The sequence below is a fragment of the Ochlerotatus camptorhynchus genome, unplaced genomic scaffold (genome assembly GCF_037179485.1).
Source record: "Ochlerotatus camptorhynchus isolate MF236.1 unplaced genomic scaffold, CSIRO-AGI_Acam_v1.1 ptg000065l, whole genome shotgun sequence".
NCBI lineage: Eukaryota > Metazoa > Arthropoda > Insecta > Diptera > Culicidae > Ochlerotatus > Ochlerotatus camptorhynchus.
In genome coordinates this window covers 602,975-622,383 of record NW_027040555.1, presented here as the reverse complement: position 1 = coordinate 622,383, position 19,409 = coordinate 602,975, and the positions used below count along the sequence as shown (strand labels likewise).

The 19,409-nt window shown below is 37.7% G+C and overlaps 2 protein-coding genes across 3 annotated transcripts in view; both read left to right on the top strand.

The window, feature by feature from the left end:
* Positions 1–19,409, top strand: part of rk (rickets) — a 298,721-nt gene that overhangs the window by 33,156 nt on the left and 246,156 nt on the right. The window lies entirely within an intron of this gene.
* LOC135697039 (ankyrin repeat and SAM domain-containing protein 4B-like) lies at positions 3,527–5,453 on the top strand. Its single transcript, XM_065216611.1, has one exon. The coding sequence runs from the start codon at positions 3,567–3,569 to the stop codon at positions 4,605–4,607; it is 1,041 nt and encodes a 346-aa protein (XP_065072683.1). The 5' UTR covers positions 3,527–3,566; the 3' UTR covers positions 4,608–5,453.

The window sequence follows — 19,409 nt, the reverse complement described above, 5'->3', positions numbered from 1 at the left end:
ATTAAGCTATATTGAAAATTTCTGGTGGAAAATCTGCACCGTTCTGGTGAACGGATGGGCAAGCTTTTCGGAAAATTTTTGCTCTTGAATTTGCATCTTTCTGCTGAATAGAGAAACACATTTTAATAATAATTTCTGGTGTAAAATTTGCATAATTCTGATGATTGGAGGGAAGCTGCTTTACTGAAAATTTATGATGACAAATCTGAAAATAGGGGCAAGCTTTATTTACTGGAAAACCTGCAACATTCTGATAATGGGAGAAGCCAGCTATTTTGAAAATGTCTGGTGGAAAATGGAAAAAAAGAAATCTGCACCAATCAAAAGATTGCAGAAGCAATTTTTATTGAACATTAACGGTTGAAAATTTGCATCGTTCTACCAATTGAAATTTTCTGTTGTAAAATTACCTAGGGGCATTGTATTGAACATTTTTGGTGTAAGATTTGTAACAATCTGCTGCATGAAGGGGCAAGCTGAATTGAAAATTTCTGATGTAAAAATTGCACAGGTCTGGTGAATGGAGGGGTAAGTTTTATTGAACATTTCTGGTAGAAAAACTACAACGTTTTGGAGAATGGATGGACAACTTAAACTTGACTTCCGAGAAGAACCTCAAGGGTATTGATCTGTGGACAGTTCCAAAAGAAAAGATTTCTGGGGATAATTTCATGAAAATTCTGCGAATAATTTCTAGTGAATCCTATCTGTATTTCCAAGATAATTTAGAAAAGAATACCGAGAGAATTAAATTTGGAATGAAATTCCAATGGGATGTTGAGGAAAATTTCAAGGGAATTCCGAAGATAATTTCAAGCTCATTCTGGGAAAAAATTCTGGAGAATACAGAGGAAATTCTTCTGAAACTTTAGGGGAATTTCAGTTCCAAGGTGTTCTGAGAAGAAAAAAAAAGTTCTAAAATATTCCGAGAAGAACCTCAAGGATATTGAATTCTTAGGACAGTTCCAAAATATTTCTGGGGAAAATTCAAAGAAAATTCTGAGGATAATTTCTAGTGCATCCTGCAGATACTTCCAAGATAATTTCAAAAAGAATACAGAGAAAATCTAATTTTGAGTGAAATTCCAAAAGGATTTTAAGTAAAATTTAAAGCGAATTCCGAGGATAATTTCTAGCTCATTCCGGGAAAAATTTCTGATGCTCTAAAGGAATTTCAGTTCCAAGGTGTTCTGAGAAAAAAAAATCATGAAGAGTTCTAAATATAATTCCAGTGGACTTCTGAGGGAAATTTCAAAAGAGCTCTTAGGAGAGTTGTAAAAAATCCGAGAAGAACCTCAAGGCTATTGAATTCTGAGGACAGTTCCAAAGGGTTTCTGGGGAGTATTCGAGGAAAATTCTGCGAATAATTTCTTGTGAATCCAAGATAATTCCGAAAATAATACCGAGAAAATTAAATTTTTAGTGAAATTCCAAAGGGATTTTGAGGAAAATTTCAAGGAAGTTCCAATAATTACTATTTCATTCCGGGAATAATTTCTGGATAGTACTGAGGAAATTCTTCTGAAACTTTCAGAAGGAAGGGAATTTCAGGTCCAAGCTGTTTTGAGTAAAATTCAAGAAGAGTTCTTAAAATAATTCCAGAGGACTTCTGAGAAGAACCTTGGTCTATTGTTGTCTTACTATGAATTTGTCTAAGAATCTTCTCTGAAAATTTCAAGTCATTTGTTTCCGTGGTTAAAAAGTTACAGCTGTTTATGTGCTCTGCAATAAATTCAGGATTGTCCTTTATACCATCTTTAAAACATGTTGAATGTTCGGCATCATTTCCTGTCACCCCGACTGGCGGTACTTTAGGACAGGGTTTACACGCTCATTCCTTCGCACAAGTCGTCATTCCGTTAACAATCCTGTGCTCGCTTGTCAAAATAGTTGTGTGCGCTTTTGTTCCAATTGTTACTTATTTCTTAAACCTTTTTAATGATCCTATAAGCCTTGATATTTAGTTCAAAATTTGAAAAAAAAAATAGTAAGACAATTTTCGTTGAAAATGACCAAGTTCAACGTACTCGCAACGGTAATAGTAAAGTGTAACTACAACAGCATACAAGGGCTTACAAAACCTTGAAAAAGTAAAAAATAAACTGTAACGATGCCTTCAAAATATACAAAAAAAACGTGCTGCAAAAAATTTCAGAAAGGTAACTGAATAAAATATGAGAGCAGTACCTTGAAGAATATATTTTCTTTGGTTTATATTTTAACCTGTAAAGAAGAGCATAACGCAAAACATTATCACGATGATTCCTACAGGGTTCAGAAATTGGAAGAAAGCGACCGAGTTATTGGGCAAACACAACCGCACGTGATACCCATGTTGGTAGTATGGAAGCGTGGAAGAATTTCAAAACCAGGAAGGGTATCGACGAAGAACAGGACCACCAAAAAACAGCTATGATTGCTGCTAATGAGGTAAAGCGTCTACAAAATCGCTGTATAATGAATTCATCGATATTGTGCGCATACTTTGCAAAGGTGGCCAACCACTTCGTGCCGGACATTCGGAAGGAGCGGAAAGTGTGCCGCCCAGTTGGTGGCTAACTACGATCCTGTGCTGGAAAAACACTTGGCGGGAGGTTCCAACAATTGCCAGTACACAAGTAACCGTATTCAAAATGACATGATTACGTCGTTGTACAATGTAATGTTGCGGAATATTGCGAAAACCTTGCGAGGAAAACTAGTGGCAATCATTGCAGATGAGACGAGCGATTGTGGCCACCACGAGCACTTGGTGATTGTCATCAGGTATATTGATAATGATGGGATTAAATTGCCAATTCCATTGGATGTCTGAGAGCAGTTTGCATTGCAGAAGATGAACCACTAACGGAGCAAAAAATTAATGAAATTAGCTAGATTGAGCAATAGGGAAACAGCGGTGGGTGGACAGCACCATCCACCACGCAATTTGGAGTACTCCCCATCCCCAGATTAAATTCACCATAGAAAAAAAATTGCTTCTCCTTAGCAAGATTCCTGTGCTTGCTAGTAGTATAATGGTTGTGTAGACTGTAGATTGTGTAGACTGTAGATTGTGACAACTTTTGAATTTTATGTTTTATATTGCTTGTGCTAATTTGACGAGAATTGCTGTCAGACGGATTATATTAAATAAATAAATATAGTAATAAATTACACATTAAGCATTGTGCATTTATCAAAAGAAACTGCTCGAAAAACGGCTTAAATGCGGGATACTTGACACTTTATGGTAATTTGAAATTGTTTTTTTTTTCCTGCAAAGTTGACAAACCATAAACGAGCAATATATATTCCCATAGTACTCGCGCACCTTCACCACCAACACAAACAATCAAAACAATTCACTATGCTAACAACCTCACGTGCCTTCCTCTATGACTAACATCAAAGTCAGTAGAGCTGTACTGACAAGTGTTCAAGTGCTTTTTGTTATCTTTGATTAGCTTATCAAACCCATCCGGGAGAAATAGCTACGTTATTAGTCGGCGCTTATCACAATCATATGGAAGTGGCACGAACTGAGCCGACATCGATTCTCAGTTGCACCCAGACAGCCATGCAAGATGCATCTAATCAATGGAAAGCGTTACCTGAAAGCAGCACGCGAAGGCAACGTGAAAGTGCTGATGGAAGCCAATCGATGGGAAGTTAATATGGCCGATGAAAATGGCATGAGCCCTCTCCTTTGGGCAGCTCACGAAGGACACACGGAAGCTGTACGGATTCTGCTTAAACGCAAAAGCAAGATTAGCAAGGTGGACAACTTTGGCAACTCGGCGCTTCATCTAGCCGCGGCTCGGGGACACCTGGAGTGTGTGCAATTGGTGATTAGCAAGGGGGCCAATCTGTACGGGCTGGACGGTGGTCAACGAACGGCAAGTGATTTGGCAAGAATTGGAGAGTGGGATGATGTGGTGGAATTATTGGAATTGAGGATGAAAGTGATAGAAGAGAGAAATCCAAAACTGGTGTTAAAATTGCAAGCGTTGGCTAGTAAGCAGTTTTTGGAAATTAAGGAGAAAAAATCTGAAACTGGAAATAATATTGTACTGAAAAGTGACGAAAGATTTCAGGACGAAGAAAAGATCCATCAAGATGAATTCCGAAGTGTAACAAATAGTCCCGAAGATAATCCTACTGAAGAAGAATTGTATCAGCATAATTCCAGTATATTAGGGTTACTTCAGCACAAAACTGGTGGCATAACGTCAAGCACCAGTAAAAGTGCCGCTCGATCTTATTTGGTATTTTCGGAGCTAGTCAAGGAACAATCAATCAACCAAACCATTGTCAACCGTCTCGAAGCACGACCACAACGAAAATCCATCAAACAAGTCCATCCCACAGCCGACGATGGTGATACTGACGACTCAGAGGAAGACCCCACCGCAGACTCATCTGAAAGTTCCCTTCTATCATTTCTCAAAATATACGACCTCCAGCGGTATCATCAGCAGCTTGTGGATAAAGAAATTGATTTGAACGGGTTGAAGCTGATGACGGAGCATGACATAAAAGCACTGGGACTCCCACTTGGTCCTCATCGGAAGCTGTGCGTTGCTTTGGAAGAGTACAAGTCTGCCCAAAAATGGGACCAAGCGTAGCAGCAGATCCGTTGAACCCTGTCGTCCCTCCTGTCAATGACAAGGGACACGCGGAAAACTGCTCACACAAATATAAAAAAATCCCGTCATAGCCCGTTGCCAGCTTTCCTCAAACGTCATAAAACCATTTATCTCTTTCGAACGCTTGGAATCGGTGTCAGTGTCATTTCACTCTCGTCTCATACCGGAATCATGATTATAACGCACTTTCTTCACCGCACCGTCGAAGAGCGAGGCTACCCCTCAAGGAAGGAAAAACGAGGGCGGTGCAAGATGAAGATTGAAAAAGGCACCACGCATAAACTGTGACCTCAATGCGATAGCTGAGCCCGCCTTACTGAGGCCGATCCTCAGAAAGCTTCATCATTCTCATCGAAACTCAACGCCAGAGCTCGAGTCCAACAAAGATACATTGGATTACTCCAACTGTCGGAATTTCGAGGAAAAATCTACTGTGTCATAGTCGCTCGGTGCTATCACTCCTCCTGTGTGGTGCCCCGGTGCCTGATAGTAGGGCTATCGTGGGCGGGTAGAATATTGCCGAGATAAGGCACTAGACGGAGCAAAACGAGCAGATGTCATGCCGAACAAAGAGACCTACACCTACTATGATGTCGGTCGTATATAAATCCAGAAAGGAAGGAGTTTCAGAACAACGACGGAGCAACCAAGTTTCGTGCTCCAGTAACCACGAGACCGAAATAAACCGGATTCGTGCTCTCGGTACAATATGATCCATTGTAATTTCTATATTTCGCTTCCATATTTATGAGTTGGTGGGTTGGTACGTCGAATGAATGATTTGTTCCATAAATTGAGTTGTCAATAAATTGATGCTACGACAGACATAGTTTCGAGTTTTTGTTGCAACCGATGAAAGCCATTGCCAGCAGAAAAGGGGTACTTTACTTTCTTAAGCTTTCATGAGAAAGATATGATTTAGAAAACCTTTGAATTTTTACTATTTTAGAGGAGCTTGTGATGCTGAAAAGCTGTGAAATTTCTGTAGGTCAAATCATTTACTACCCAGAAACCTTTTCTCCTGCATTATTGTAGAACTTGGTACCAAATACGATTTTCATGGGCCTCATTTCGCAAGTCGAAACGTCAAACTTTTTCATGCAAGCGTTCATACATAGATGCTTTTGGTATTTTAAAGTAAGGATGAAAGTTCTAGATATTTTTGATTTCTAAGGATCATTTATTGGACAATTGTTACATTTAAGATTGTGTATTATGAGCAGCGTTGCCAGGTCATTTTCAGAAAAATCTGGACCAGTTAAAATATAAAATCTGGAAAAATCTGGAATGCTCCAAAAAATCCTGTTTTTAACATTATGCTATTGAAAACAAAGTGATGTGCCAATCTCCCGTAAAACGCCGCCGGGATGTTCTGAGGCATAACATCTCTGATCACGCCTTCCTTCGGATGGGAAGTAAAGCCGTTGGTCCCCGGTTCATGAGTTGATGGGTCGATAGGTAGGGTCCAGGTGTGGGAGCTGCCTTCCTGGCACGTCGGTAGCATTGGTGCTCAGCACGGAAAACAAGATCGACGGAAAAAAACAAATCAAAGGAAAGAATGGTTATGAATTACATGTTTAAATAAATTGTATAAAGCAACTTGTGAGCATTGCTAAATCATCCAAAAGTTGAAAGGTATTGACACAGTGTGCCCAAAAAGTTTAAGTATCCATTTTGCAGCAGTCCAAAAATTGAATTAAATGTGGGTAAAATACTGCAAAAATATTTTTCGAATTGTTTTTTTTTTTAACTGTAACAGAAGAGTGAGAAGCAAAGAATTAAGCAAATTTGATGGGATGGATTTCTTTTAACTAATGGTTGATGTAATCCTTACTATTTGATGCAGTACCAGAATATAAAGATGTTATTAGTACTAAATAATTGAGGTTGATCAAATTTTCAATTCAAATCTTGACATCATACAACACACAACACCCAATAGACCAGTAGGCAATTTTATTTTGAAGCCAAATTCACCTGGCTGAATTGGGAATCAAAGCCTAACATCGTGGTACTCACACCAAGTTTACCTAACCTACGGGTAACTCCACTATTTGCATGACCATTTCGAATAATGTTATGCCAAAGAATTACTAAAATGAAAGTCTGATAGCGTCATTTTTGAAGTCTCAGGATCTTGAAGTTTTTCCTGGGTCCCAGATAATGAAAAATTTTGTTTGTCTGAATTTTCATGGAACCCAGGATATCTTCGCGCTTTTTTGGAGTTCCATTGGAATGATCCTAGAATTTCTTCATACTTATTTCTGGATTCCCTTAAACTAATCTTGATAATATACAAACTTTTCTAGAAACATTCTAAGAGTTCATAGCATTACCTCTTGTTATTTTTTATAAATTACTCTCCAATTCCACAATTCCCTCAAACTGGTAATAATTTCCAAGAATTGGCATAATTTTGTGCTCATTTTTCCCTATGAAATTCTTAAAATATTCTTAATAATTTCCTTGGTGTACTCTTCAGAATGACCGTCAACTCTTCTCAGACTTATCCGATAATTACCTTTGAACTGCTTTGTAGGTAAGCTCAGAATTATTTTGAAATCCTCTTCAGCATTTCCTAAGTACTCAATTACTTTGCCAAAATGGCCTTGAAAGTCTCACAGAAATCGCGCATGATTCCGTTAAAATATCTAAACAATTTATCAAAATGAATCTCTATAGAAACATTGGACAGAATCCCACTGAAATTTTTCTCACGATTCGCATACTCCATAAGTTTCATCATAACATTTTTTTTTCTATGATTTCTCTTCCGGATTGTATTTCCTACATTCACAAAATCTCCAAGCAATTGTCATCAGAGTTGACAAGACAATTGACATCGTCTTCAACCGGAGGTTACACAGACTGAATATTTAACACTAGACAACGGACAACACACCACACCCAGTAGACCAGAAGGGAAATTTTTAGGTTGCCAAAATTTGCACCGGCTGGAGCGGGAATCAAACCCTCACTTCATGGCACTAACAGTACGCCTGAACGACGGATTACGCCGCACGTTCGGGTGACGCCGCACGTTCGGGTGACGCCTACAAAAATTGATGGAACTCTACTCAGAATTGGCTTGAAGTTCTCTTTTGATTTCCCAAGGAATTCACCTCACACTTCACTGGGAACTATTTTCAGAATTACCTTCAAATTCCAATAATGTCCAACGTTGATGGCCTTTAATAATAAAAGTAGCAAGTTTGGATTTTAAGGTCTAAATGCAAGGATTCCCATACATTCTCTGGACTTCCTTTAACTTCACTGGAAGTCCTTAGTACTTTTTAAAAGCTACACAATTTTTCTGAAGTTAATGAAACTGCTTTGACGTTCTTCCGAAGTTTTGTAAAAAAAAAAAAAACATTCTGATGCTGATGTTCTGTACTTCACTTAAAATCTTTAAATTTCCTTGAAATTTCTGGACTTCCATAAATTTTCCTAACGATCATGTATCATCTTTGAAGTTCCCGCGATGTTTCTGGAATTTTAGGAATTTTACCAGTTTCCATGGAGTTATCGAATCTTCTTTAAAAGTTATGTAATTTCCCTGAAATTAATGGCTAAGATTCTCTGATGTTCCGTGAAGTTCTCGGAACTTCTTCAAAGTTCGTGAAATTCTCGGTTTTCTGACTCCTCTGAACTATGAAGTTCCCAAAAAATTCGGATGACTCTTAAACGTCTCTGCGTTCTCTTCATCTTCCTCTTTGCATTTCAAGCTTAAAGCTTATCGCAGTTTAGTTTATTGCGTGCTCTTAACGTAGTGTTCTAGATGCACTTCCACAGTTATTAATTGAGAGCTTTCGATGCCTCCATTAGTATACAGCCATTCCATAGCAAAACGATATAGTGGTTCTCAGAATTTCGTAACAATTATCATGTTTAGACATTTCTAGTCTAGGATCGGAAATTGAAATAAGTAAGTAATGTAACCATGTTACATTCGATATTCATCAAACATGATAATTTCAAGAAATCGTAACTCAAAAACGAAGAAAAATACATCGCTGATTTTTTTATATGTAGTGTAGAAAAGCATAAATAAAAAAAAACCTTTTACGCCCATTGTCTACAAACCATGAAAACCATAAAAAAACAAATATAATCAAAATTCTTTCATACAAAACTCCAATTTTAAATTTTTTTCAATTCTTTTCTGGAAAGTATTTTTAATAACATTTCATTTGATATTTTGATTATTCAAATCGGCTCAGTGTTTCAAAAGTTATGATTTTTATAAAATGTAATTTTTGGAAAAAAATAGACAAAATACGATTCCTCATTTAGATGGAAATGGTCACCCTAGTGAGGAAGAAAAAACGGGTATAATATTTTCGATAAGGAACAAAACTACAAATTGTTACGAAATTCTGAGACCCACTTTATCGTTTTGCTACGGAATGGCTGATAATTGTGTTGCAAGATCAATCATACTCTATGCCCAGGGAAGTCGAAAAAAAAAATTTCAACTCGAAAACTTCCTAAACCGGACCGGAAATTGAACCCAGCCACCTCCAGCATGGTCTTGCTTTGTAGCTGCGCCTTTACCAACTGAGCTAAGGGAGGCCCCCTCTGCAGTTCTCTGAACTTCTTGAAAATCTGGAAACTTCTAAAAAAAGTCCGCTATTTTTCTGGATTTAACAGATTTGAAATCATCTTCCGTGACGTTCCCTCAGTTCTCGAAACAGGCCTGAAGCTTACGGAACATCATGTAAAATGGTTTTGCATTTTCCTGATACGATTTTTTGCCTGGTAAACTACCGACTTTGATGATGAAACATGTGAAAACAACATCAAGTTAATTTGGCTCACTGAGCTAAGTAATCGCATATCAGTCCCATTCTGAAATTCGATCGTCTATAGGTCAACTTACAGTTCTTTTTTTTTTGATTTGTCATATGTTGTGCTTCGTAACTTTTACTGCCATTTTCTCTATGGCAACTTTTCCATATGGGACTGATATGCAATTATAGGCAGTAAACTAATTTTATAAAAAGATAGTCACTATCCACCTGAACAACTTTGCCCAAGACATCAAACCCCTAGGATGCATATATGTCCAACAAAAGTACCATTCTGGTGGCGAAACGTCCTTTGGCAAATGACATCTTCGGCGAAATGTTCTTTAGCGAAAGGACTGGCTGCGAAATGACCCGGATTCCGTTGGCAGTGCTGAAATAATCGATTCTTCGCCATCGGTTAGTTAGGAAGCGCCAAAAAACTTAATTTTGCGTGTAGCCCAAACGTGACTCTTCCACTGCTTGTTTACGTTCGCAAATTTACGAAAGATAAGGGAGAAGTAGGGGGAAATGGATGTAATGTCAGCCTAAGTCCCCCATACATAAATTCAGCAATCGACTAAATTTTCAATAGCGACCTAAAATATCCATAAGTACCCACTAGTGTGCACAGGAATCTTGTTAAGAAGGGGCAATTTTTTTTTCTATGGTGCATTTAATCTGGGGATGGGAGTACTCCAAAGTGCGTGGTGGATGGTGCTGTCCTCCCACCACTGTTTCCCTACTGTTCAATTTAGCTAATTTTATTTATTTTTTGCTCCGGTGGTGGTTCATCTTCTGCAATGCAAACTGCTTTCAGACAGCCAATTTAGTCGCATCGAAAATTTGGATGATGACCGGTTCTTCAAATGGTTGCAATAATAGGACTTGAACCGAAATGATACATTTGCTGCAATGAAATATCCCAAGAAATAATTTATAATCCCAGCATCTCTACTTTCAATTACCATAGAGCTGATTAGGAGCAATATCGAACATTTATGGAATATAACTTCGATCCAAACATTCCTTTGCAAACCAAAGATGAAATTAATTATGCTCTTGAATCTCTGACTACTTCTATAGTTGAAGAAAGAGCTGCCTCAGTACCAAAATGCGAGGTTTGATTCGATTCAATTATAATAGACGACGATCTTCAGCTCTTGATGCGTCTTAAAAATGTCCGTAGGAGACAATATCAAAGAACACGCGATCCTGCCATGAAAGTTATCTGGCGGGATTTACAAAAACAAATTAAAAAGCGATTCTCTGCCCTGAGGAACAAAACTTTTGAAAATAATGTTTCTAAATTAGACTCGAGTTCCAAACCCTTTCGGAAGCTCACAAAAATTTTGAAAAAACCTCAAAAGCCTATTCCAGCGCTTAAAGAAGGTGGTAAAATTTTGATCACAAATTTGGAAAAAAAAACTCAGAAACTTGCTAAGAAATTCGAGAGTTCCCATAATTTCAGTTTGGATCTTACTAGTCCTATTGAGAATCAGGTTGCTCGGGATTATCTGAATATTTTTTCTCGGGAATTTTTTTGTTTGATGATTCCTGGGGGACTGATTTGGATGAAGTAAGCTAGAATGATGAATCATTATCTAGATGAGCTTGAAATTATCCTCGGAATTCGCTTGAAATTTTGCTTAAAATCCCTTTGGAATTTTACTCAAAATTTGATTTTTGCGGTATTCTTTTCGAAATTGTCTTGGAACTATCTGCAGGATACACTAGAAATTATCCGCAGAATTTTATTTGAATTCTCTCCAGAAATATTTTGGAACTGCCCTAAAAACTCAATATCCTTGAGGTTCTTATCGGAATATTTTAGAACTGGAATTCCCCTAAAGTTTCAGAAGAATTTCCTCTGTATTCTCCAGAAATTCTTCCCAGAATGAGCTTGACATTATCCTCGGCATTCCCTTTAAAATTTCCTCAACATCCCTTTGGAATTTCATTCAAAACTAATTCTCTCGGTATTCTTTTCGAAATTACCTTGGAACTATCTGTAGGATTCACTTAAAATTATTCGCAGAATTTTCATGAAATCATCCCCAGAAATCTTTTCTTTTGGAACTGTCCTCAGAATGCAATACCCTTGAGGTTCTTCGCGGAAGTCAAGTTTAAGTTGTCCGTCCATTCACCAAAACGTTGTAGTTTTTCTATCCGTAATTTTCAATAATGCTTGTCCTTCCATTCACCAGACCTGTGCAATTTTTACATCAGGAATTTTCAATTCAACTTGCCCCTCTATGCAGCAGGTTGCAAATCTTACACCAGAAATTTTTAATACAAACTTGCACGCTGCCAATTTTCCTCCGTTAATGTTCAATAAAAATTGCTCCTCCAATCTTCTGATTGGGGCAGATTTCCTTTTTCCACCAGCAATTTTCAATAAAAATTGCTTCTCCTATCATCAGAAAGTTGCAGGTTTTTCACCAAATAATGCTTGCGCCTATTTTTAAATTTTTCATCATAAATTTTCAGTAAAGCAGCTTCCCTCCAATCATCAAAATGATGAAAATTTTACACCAGAAATTATTATTAAAATGTGTTCCTCTATTCAGCAGAGAGATGCAAATTTAACACCAACAAATTTCCGAAAAACTTGCCCACCTGTTCACCAGAACGGTGCAGATTTTCCACCAGAAATGTTCAATATAGCTTAATTTTAAATAAAGCTTGTGCCTTCATTTACCAGACCAGTGCGAGTTTTCCACCAGAAATTTTCTGTTCATTTCTTTTATGAGAGTGATGCAAATTTTGCACCAGAAATTTTCAATAATGTAATTGAAGTTTGTTTCACCATGCACTTTTGTGGTGCAACTTTCAGGCTTTGTCTCTTTATGCACCAAAATGGTGCAAATTTTCCACCATAGATTTTCAATTAAGCTTGCATTCATCAGAACGATGCAAATTATACACCAGAAAAATGAATAAACCTTGCTTCTACATTCACCACAGTGTTGCGAACTATCCACCAGAAATGTTCAGTTAATTGGGCACCTCCAAATTTTTAGCGTGATTCAATTTTTCCACCAGAGTTATTTATTTTGATTAGTCCTTCAATGCACCACCTTGATAATATTTTTTCACCAGAAATATTCATTAAAACGCTTTTTCTTCGATTTACCACAATGAAGGTGAATTTTCTCAACCTTAAATTTACCCTCTTCTTTTAACTCTCTATGAACCACCGTGAAAAAAAAAATTACACAAGAATTTTTTTGTATGCACCTCTGTGGTGCAATTTTTTATCCGAAAAATTTCATTGAAGTTTGTCCCTTCATACACCTTTGTGGTGCAATTTTCAGGCACCATGTCAAAGGAATCGATACAATAAAAGCTTTTCAGTGCCCTTATATTATGAAATGAAGTTAGTTTACCTTCAAACCAAGTTATCAAGAAATCAAGTTATTCTATATCATAATTTTGTAAATGTTGAAATAAAAATCTTATTTATAAATATTGCCCCGCCCTGTGCACGCCAGTGTAAGTACTGTCCCCGCGTTCATCGAGATAAGATTGATAAATAGCAAATTTTTAGCGATGAGCCCAATCTAAGATCCATTGCACACTGGGCCAGGAATGCAATCTAGCGGAGCAAAATTAAAACTCCGAAACGAAGCATTTCCGCGACTTGGTGTCTTCGGCAAATTTTCTCATCATAATAAGCACCATCTATTGACATCAACAAATCGTTCAATACTCTTCCGCAAAGATCGCACCACAATCTAACTTCATTTTCTGACGTTTTGGAGACACTTTGGAAAAGTAAACTACGCTTTTGAAGACGTAAAATTTCCACAGTTCCGAGTTAAATGGAGATAAAGAAAAAAATGTCGAAAATCTTGATTTTTCGTTCTGTTTCGTTTTTGCTTTGCTTACAACCATATAATGTTATATTTTTCTCATATGGAAATGCATAAAATAAATAACTTTTGTGAAGAAACATATTGGCTTAAGCTTAAAATTTTAAAGATATTGTTAAAAAACGAGAAAAACAGCAATTTTTGAACTTTAATACCACCCAAAGCGCAAAAAATCACACGAAAATTCGCAACATGTTCCACGTAAATGAAGCAATATCAAAATCACCAAAAATACCTCTATCAAATTTTAATCTTTTTGCCGAAAGTGTCAGGTTGTGATTTTTTGCGCTTTGGGAGATATCAAAGTTCAAAATATGCTGTTTTGTCAAGAATATCTTTAAAATTAAATAAGTATGTTTCTCCACAAAACTTATATATTTTAATGCATTTGCATAAGAGAAATATATAACATTATATGATAAGCAAAACAATCGAAACAGATGAAAAAAAAAAAACATATTTAAGCCATTTTTTCTTCATCTCCATAAAACTTGGAACCAGTAGGCTGTGGAAATTTTACGTGTTTATTTTGTCAAGATAAACAACTTTTCTAGAAGACATTAAGTCTCCAAAACGTCAGAAAAATAAGTTAGATTGTGGCGTCATCTTTGAGGAAGAATTTTAAACTATTTGGTTATGTCAATAGATGGTCCTTATTATGATATCCAAATTTTTAGCGTGATTCAATTTTTCCACCAGAGTTATTTATTTTGATTAGTCTCTCCTTGATGATATTTTTACACCAGAAATATTAAAAAAAAATACTCCAGAAATTTTTTGTATGCACCTCTGTGGTGCAATTTTTTGACCGAAAAATTTCATTGAAGTTTTTCCCTTCATACACCTTTGTGGTGCAGTTTACAGGCACCATCTCCATGGTCCTTATTATGATGAGAAACTTTACCGAAGACAGCAAGTCTCGGAAATGCTTCGTTTTGGAGTTATTATTTTTAATCCGCTAGATTGCATTCCTGGCCCAGTGTGCATTGGCCTATATATCTAAGACTGGGCCCATCGCTAAAAATTTGCTATTTCCTCTATAATGAAACATTTTATGGAATAAAATATTGGATTCGATTGTAAATACATCCGTTCATTAATAGAAGATTCAAGATGAATTTGAATATTTTTCATATTGATGGACAGCAATAATTGTATTCGTTTATTTAGGTAGGTAGAGTAAACAATTGGTTCAATTTAACAACTCTAAAATGGTTCGATTTTGAGGTCCGTCTTCGCATCACCCATGGTAGAACTTATTACCTACCGCGCTCTGCGTGAGATTCCTATATTGGGGAAAACAGCAGTTATGTCAACCACAGTTATGGAACTAGTTACCCACTAAGAATTGCCCTTTGTGCCGTAGTATAAAATTATGAAAAATAATGACAATTTGCAATAACTGGCTACCCAGTCACTGGAGAACAGTCCATAACGCACCCCTGGGGTAAAATGGTCCCACGTGGTTTTTCGTTACTTTCCCATTACTGATTACTTCCGAACTAGCAGAGCTGCACGATAAATTAATCTATTGATTGTGGGAATGAAACCCCACGCGGGGTTATTTTACCCCAGGGCTACATTTTGACCTGTCCTACTCTACAGCTAATTTTCAATAAATTTTAGCCTACAGTCTTTAGCATGTGGGTTACAGTTTGGGTTCTCACCACTCGCTCTCTAAATTGTTTTTCTTTTCATCTTCCCCATCACAAACCCCACTACCTCCACACGCACTCATATGAATGGAACGCTAACGTCTTTCCATCGGAAGTGCCCTTTTTCTTGCATCCTGTTTGCCTTTCAACACGCTCGTGCCCTCTCGATCAAAACGAAGAGAAAATATCGTTCACTTGAGTAAAAGTGCCGATTGCAGCTAGACTCTGAAAGTGCTCTTCCATAAATTATATGCATTTTATATACCGAGCATAAAATATGCTTACCATAAAAATAAATCTCTGCTTGATTTACTCCCATCGTTCGTGGCCGTCGTCGTCGCTGTCGTCATTTCGGGCCATCTTAACGCTACGGTAGTAGTCTAGTAAGTGGTCCTCTACCAGTAACTAAAGGCAATTAAATCCCTGCTATATAACGAGTTATAAAAGTAATCCGCCTCTGAGAGAAGTGGGATCAGGATCATGGGTAGTTGCGCCAAGTGCAGTGTTCGGGAGCTAGGCTCCTTATCGGAAATTAGCCACCCAGTGGCGAACTTATTTAATTTTGCACTTTCCGTTATCGGCCCGTCACTGCCAGTATCGGCTATCGAGTGCTAATGCATGTCATTACGGTACGGTAATCGGCCACCGGAGCTGGGTTGGGAAGGATCCTACCGCACTGATGGTAGTGGAAAAAAGTAATTAAAACTTCGGCATAACCACCACCGCATACTATGTTTCATTTAATTACATGCCGTAGATTAGGGTAGTGGGGTGAGATGGTGCTGGTTGTGGAAACTTGCTTTTGGTCACACCTCCTATTAGTCCACCACCGGCTGACCTACGTGCTCAGCGTAGGGGGTGGTACCAGCAATAAGTAGGTGGAGTTGCCTCGTGATCGGGCGGCGGCGTGAGAGCACAACGTTCGATGTAGATAATGCTATTTGCATTTTGTGCACATTTTTGTACATTTTGTCATTGCAATCAATGCGTTGATATATTGCAGGCATATGTCGCCGTTGAAGTGGTGACGGCGTTGCTATGAGTGGGTAAATATTGGGAAAAACCTTCAAAAGGTATCGTTAGACAAATCATTTGCTATGTGCAATGTGAAAGGGAATGATTAGATCGAACTCAGAATTGAAAAACTAACGTAGTCTGTACCCTGTGATCATTATTTGACCCCAATATCAAACTGCCGATTTTACAATGGAGTATTGAATTTTCAAATGTTTTGAAAAGTAAATTTAGCGCAATTTAAATTTAGGATCGTTTACAAAACCTTTGAAATTTCAAAAATACATTGAATTATTGCTGAGATACAGCAATTTGAATTTGGGGTCGAACTGACCCCAGGGAACCGAGAACGTAAGTTTTTTTTTTGGCACAGACGTAGGATTAATTGACTAGGTACATGCCGAATCGAGGCCACAACTATTCACCTGAAAACTACAATCACAACCACCGTCACATCCAGCAGTGTTAACTTCAAAAGCCACCCAACAGGTAGCATATACACACAACAAATAACCCAACACTCGCCGCTAACTGGTGGGTCTGACCTGGTTTCCTGGCGGTTCACGTTACCACAATTTCCCCGCCACGAAAAGTAAAACTCAACCCACCGTATTTCCCTTCGTCACGCATGCTCTAACTAAGCACTGCATCCGGTTCTGCTGAATGGGTTTTCGAGAAAAGCATTTTAGATAAAATTAATGATAACATGTCTTAATTGCTTTTTCTATATCCCGGCATGGTGCGCTGCTAAAGCTAAACCGAAGGATCAAACGAAGCTCAGCACTGCTAGTTGACGGGGGGTTGACATCCTCCGCAGCTCGTAACATGTAGCATGCATCACTTGCTATAGCTGCTCATTGCTACTGGTAGCCTGTTGAATGTAGCTGTAGTATGTACCGGGTACGGTTAGATTTTTAATTCTCGGATTCTCCTGCCGCTAACTTATATGATTAGTGCTTTTTGGATGGAGCTTCCAGCACGTGCTGCTACCCAACCAGCCGTAGGTGCGTGGGCTTATGGTTTCCAAGGAATCAACAGATGCAACCAGGGTTGCGACCATTCGTTTGCTGAAACAACATGTTTTTCAGAATTATTGAATCATTAGGTGTTATGATGATGCTTAGAACTTGTAGGTTGCGAGCAGAGGTTGTAATTTATGTGTTTGGCACATATAACCTGCCAATTTTGCATTTAGAGAGTCACAATCAGCTAATTTAACGTCGGTGAATATTCACTCTTCATTTCTGAAAGCAATATTGACCGGTTTTATGTGTCGAACACATGTTTTACAAACTCTTCTTGTAACTTGCTAGTGCAAAATATCATCATAACATCTAATGGTATCATAATTCCGAAGACATTTTCTTATAGGAAACGAATGGCCGCAACCCTGGCAGCAACAGGTGGTTCAATGGTGAAACGCTTTCCGCTATGGCGTGGTCAGGCCAAGGATAAAGGATACCGGCTATTTTTTAGTCATGATATCTGTATTTGTAGAAAGATACTAGGAAGTCTCTTGGTAGATTACACCACGAAATGCTAATTTGAATGGTGTAATTTTCCTCTCAGTTTGCGTCAGCACCATTAGTTGAATGCAAATTAGGATTGTAGGGTGGTGGCTTTGGCGGTGAAAAAAATGCACTCAAAAAGTATTCTAATCGTAGGATAATTTATGTACTTTTTTATATCATAATCGGTAATTTATATATATTTTTAAGACACTGCAGTGAGCCATAAATGCAATTTTTACGACAAACTTAATATCTTTTAAACGAAGCTTTTGAAGAAGTTTATCGTTACATTTAACCATCTATTGGTGTAAAAAATACACTGATAGGCAAAATAAAGCGCCCACCTCATCATTTTTTGAATTTCTCTCAAATAATTCAAATTAAAGTAACCAAACTGCAGTCGTTTTATCTTATTGTTTATAATATTTTAAAGTTCACATATGGAATGCTAAAAAAAAAGAATTTCACTTAAAGAAAAATAACACTGACAAAAAAAGTGCCCACTTCATTTTGGCTCCAGAAAAGATAAATTAAAGTAAAACAAAAGCATTTTAATAATTAATGTATCCTCCTTTGGCCTTCGGCATGCTTGGCATACACAGTTTTGCTCATGAACTGCTCATTTGCTAATAACTTCGCACAGAATTGACGGAACATAGTTCTGTTTAAAGCAGTTGATAGAATAGAGTTTAAGCTTCGTATAAATACTTAAAAAATATATTTTAATTCTAGTAATAAACTGTATTTGATTTTGCGTTGCAAAAATGAATTGACAAATGCTCGCTGCACATACACTTTAAGTGTAAAAATTCATTGGTGTTGATTCAAATGATAAGATTTACCTACTTTTTGCCAAGGTTGCAAAGACTCATTTCAGCTAAAATAATGTTTTTCGGAATAATAAAACCAAAAGATGGTATGATGGCATGTTTTACTTGTAACTTACAAGAAGAGGTTACAAAGTATGCGTTGGAAACATAAAACCTGTAAATTTTGCTTTCTATGAGTCACAATCAGCGATTTGCTGATCGCTGAGTGAGTGAGTGAGTGAGTGAGTGAGTTTGTGATAAATCGCTGATTGTGACTCTCATGAAGTGAAATAAACAGGTTTAATATGTCAAACACATTCTTTGCAACCTCTTCTTGTATCCTACCAATTCAAAATTTGATCATGGCATCTAATTATTTCATAATTTAGAAAAACATTTTTTTAGCTGAAATGAGTCTTTGCAACCTTGCTTTTTGCATGTCTACAGTAAACTATGATCATAATCTATAAATTTCTTCAAAGCACACTAAATTTCAACAACTGAGTGAAAAGTTATTTACAAATGAGTAGTTGGTGTACAACTGTGCATGCCAAGCATGGCTTTCGGATCCTGATACAGGCACTTCGGCATGCTCTCCTCCAGGTTTTTTAGGTGTTGTGGATCTAGATCTTCCCAAGCGCGCTCCAGGGCTTCAAAATAGTTATTTTTATAGTTAACACCAATTTTATCAACCCTGGCATCGAGAATCGCCCACAAATTCTCGATGGAGTTGAGCTCCGGGCTTTTTGGTCGGCCATTCCAGCGGTTTGATTTGACAAGACTGGGAAAAAAGACTTGATCTTCTTAGCAGTAAGCTTCGGGTCGTTGTCCTGCTGAAATATGCACTTCTCTTCAAGGCCCGTCTGGATCAGCAAAACCTCCAGATTTTCCCGCAGGATGTTGATGTAGGAATCTGCCGTCATTATCCCGTTGATTTACACGAGGCTGCCCACTCCACCCCACAAAAAACACCCCCCGACCATCACATTTCTTCCTCTACGCTTCACCGTGCCTTGGATGTGGCGCTCCTGACGCTTCTTAACCCGATCTGCACCACACGAACCCGCCGCTTTCGGTTAAATAAAGGGTGATACGGTCAAAATTTGGTCAAGGGAAAACGCGTGTAAATCGGT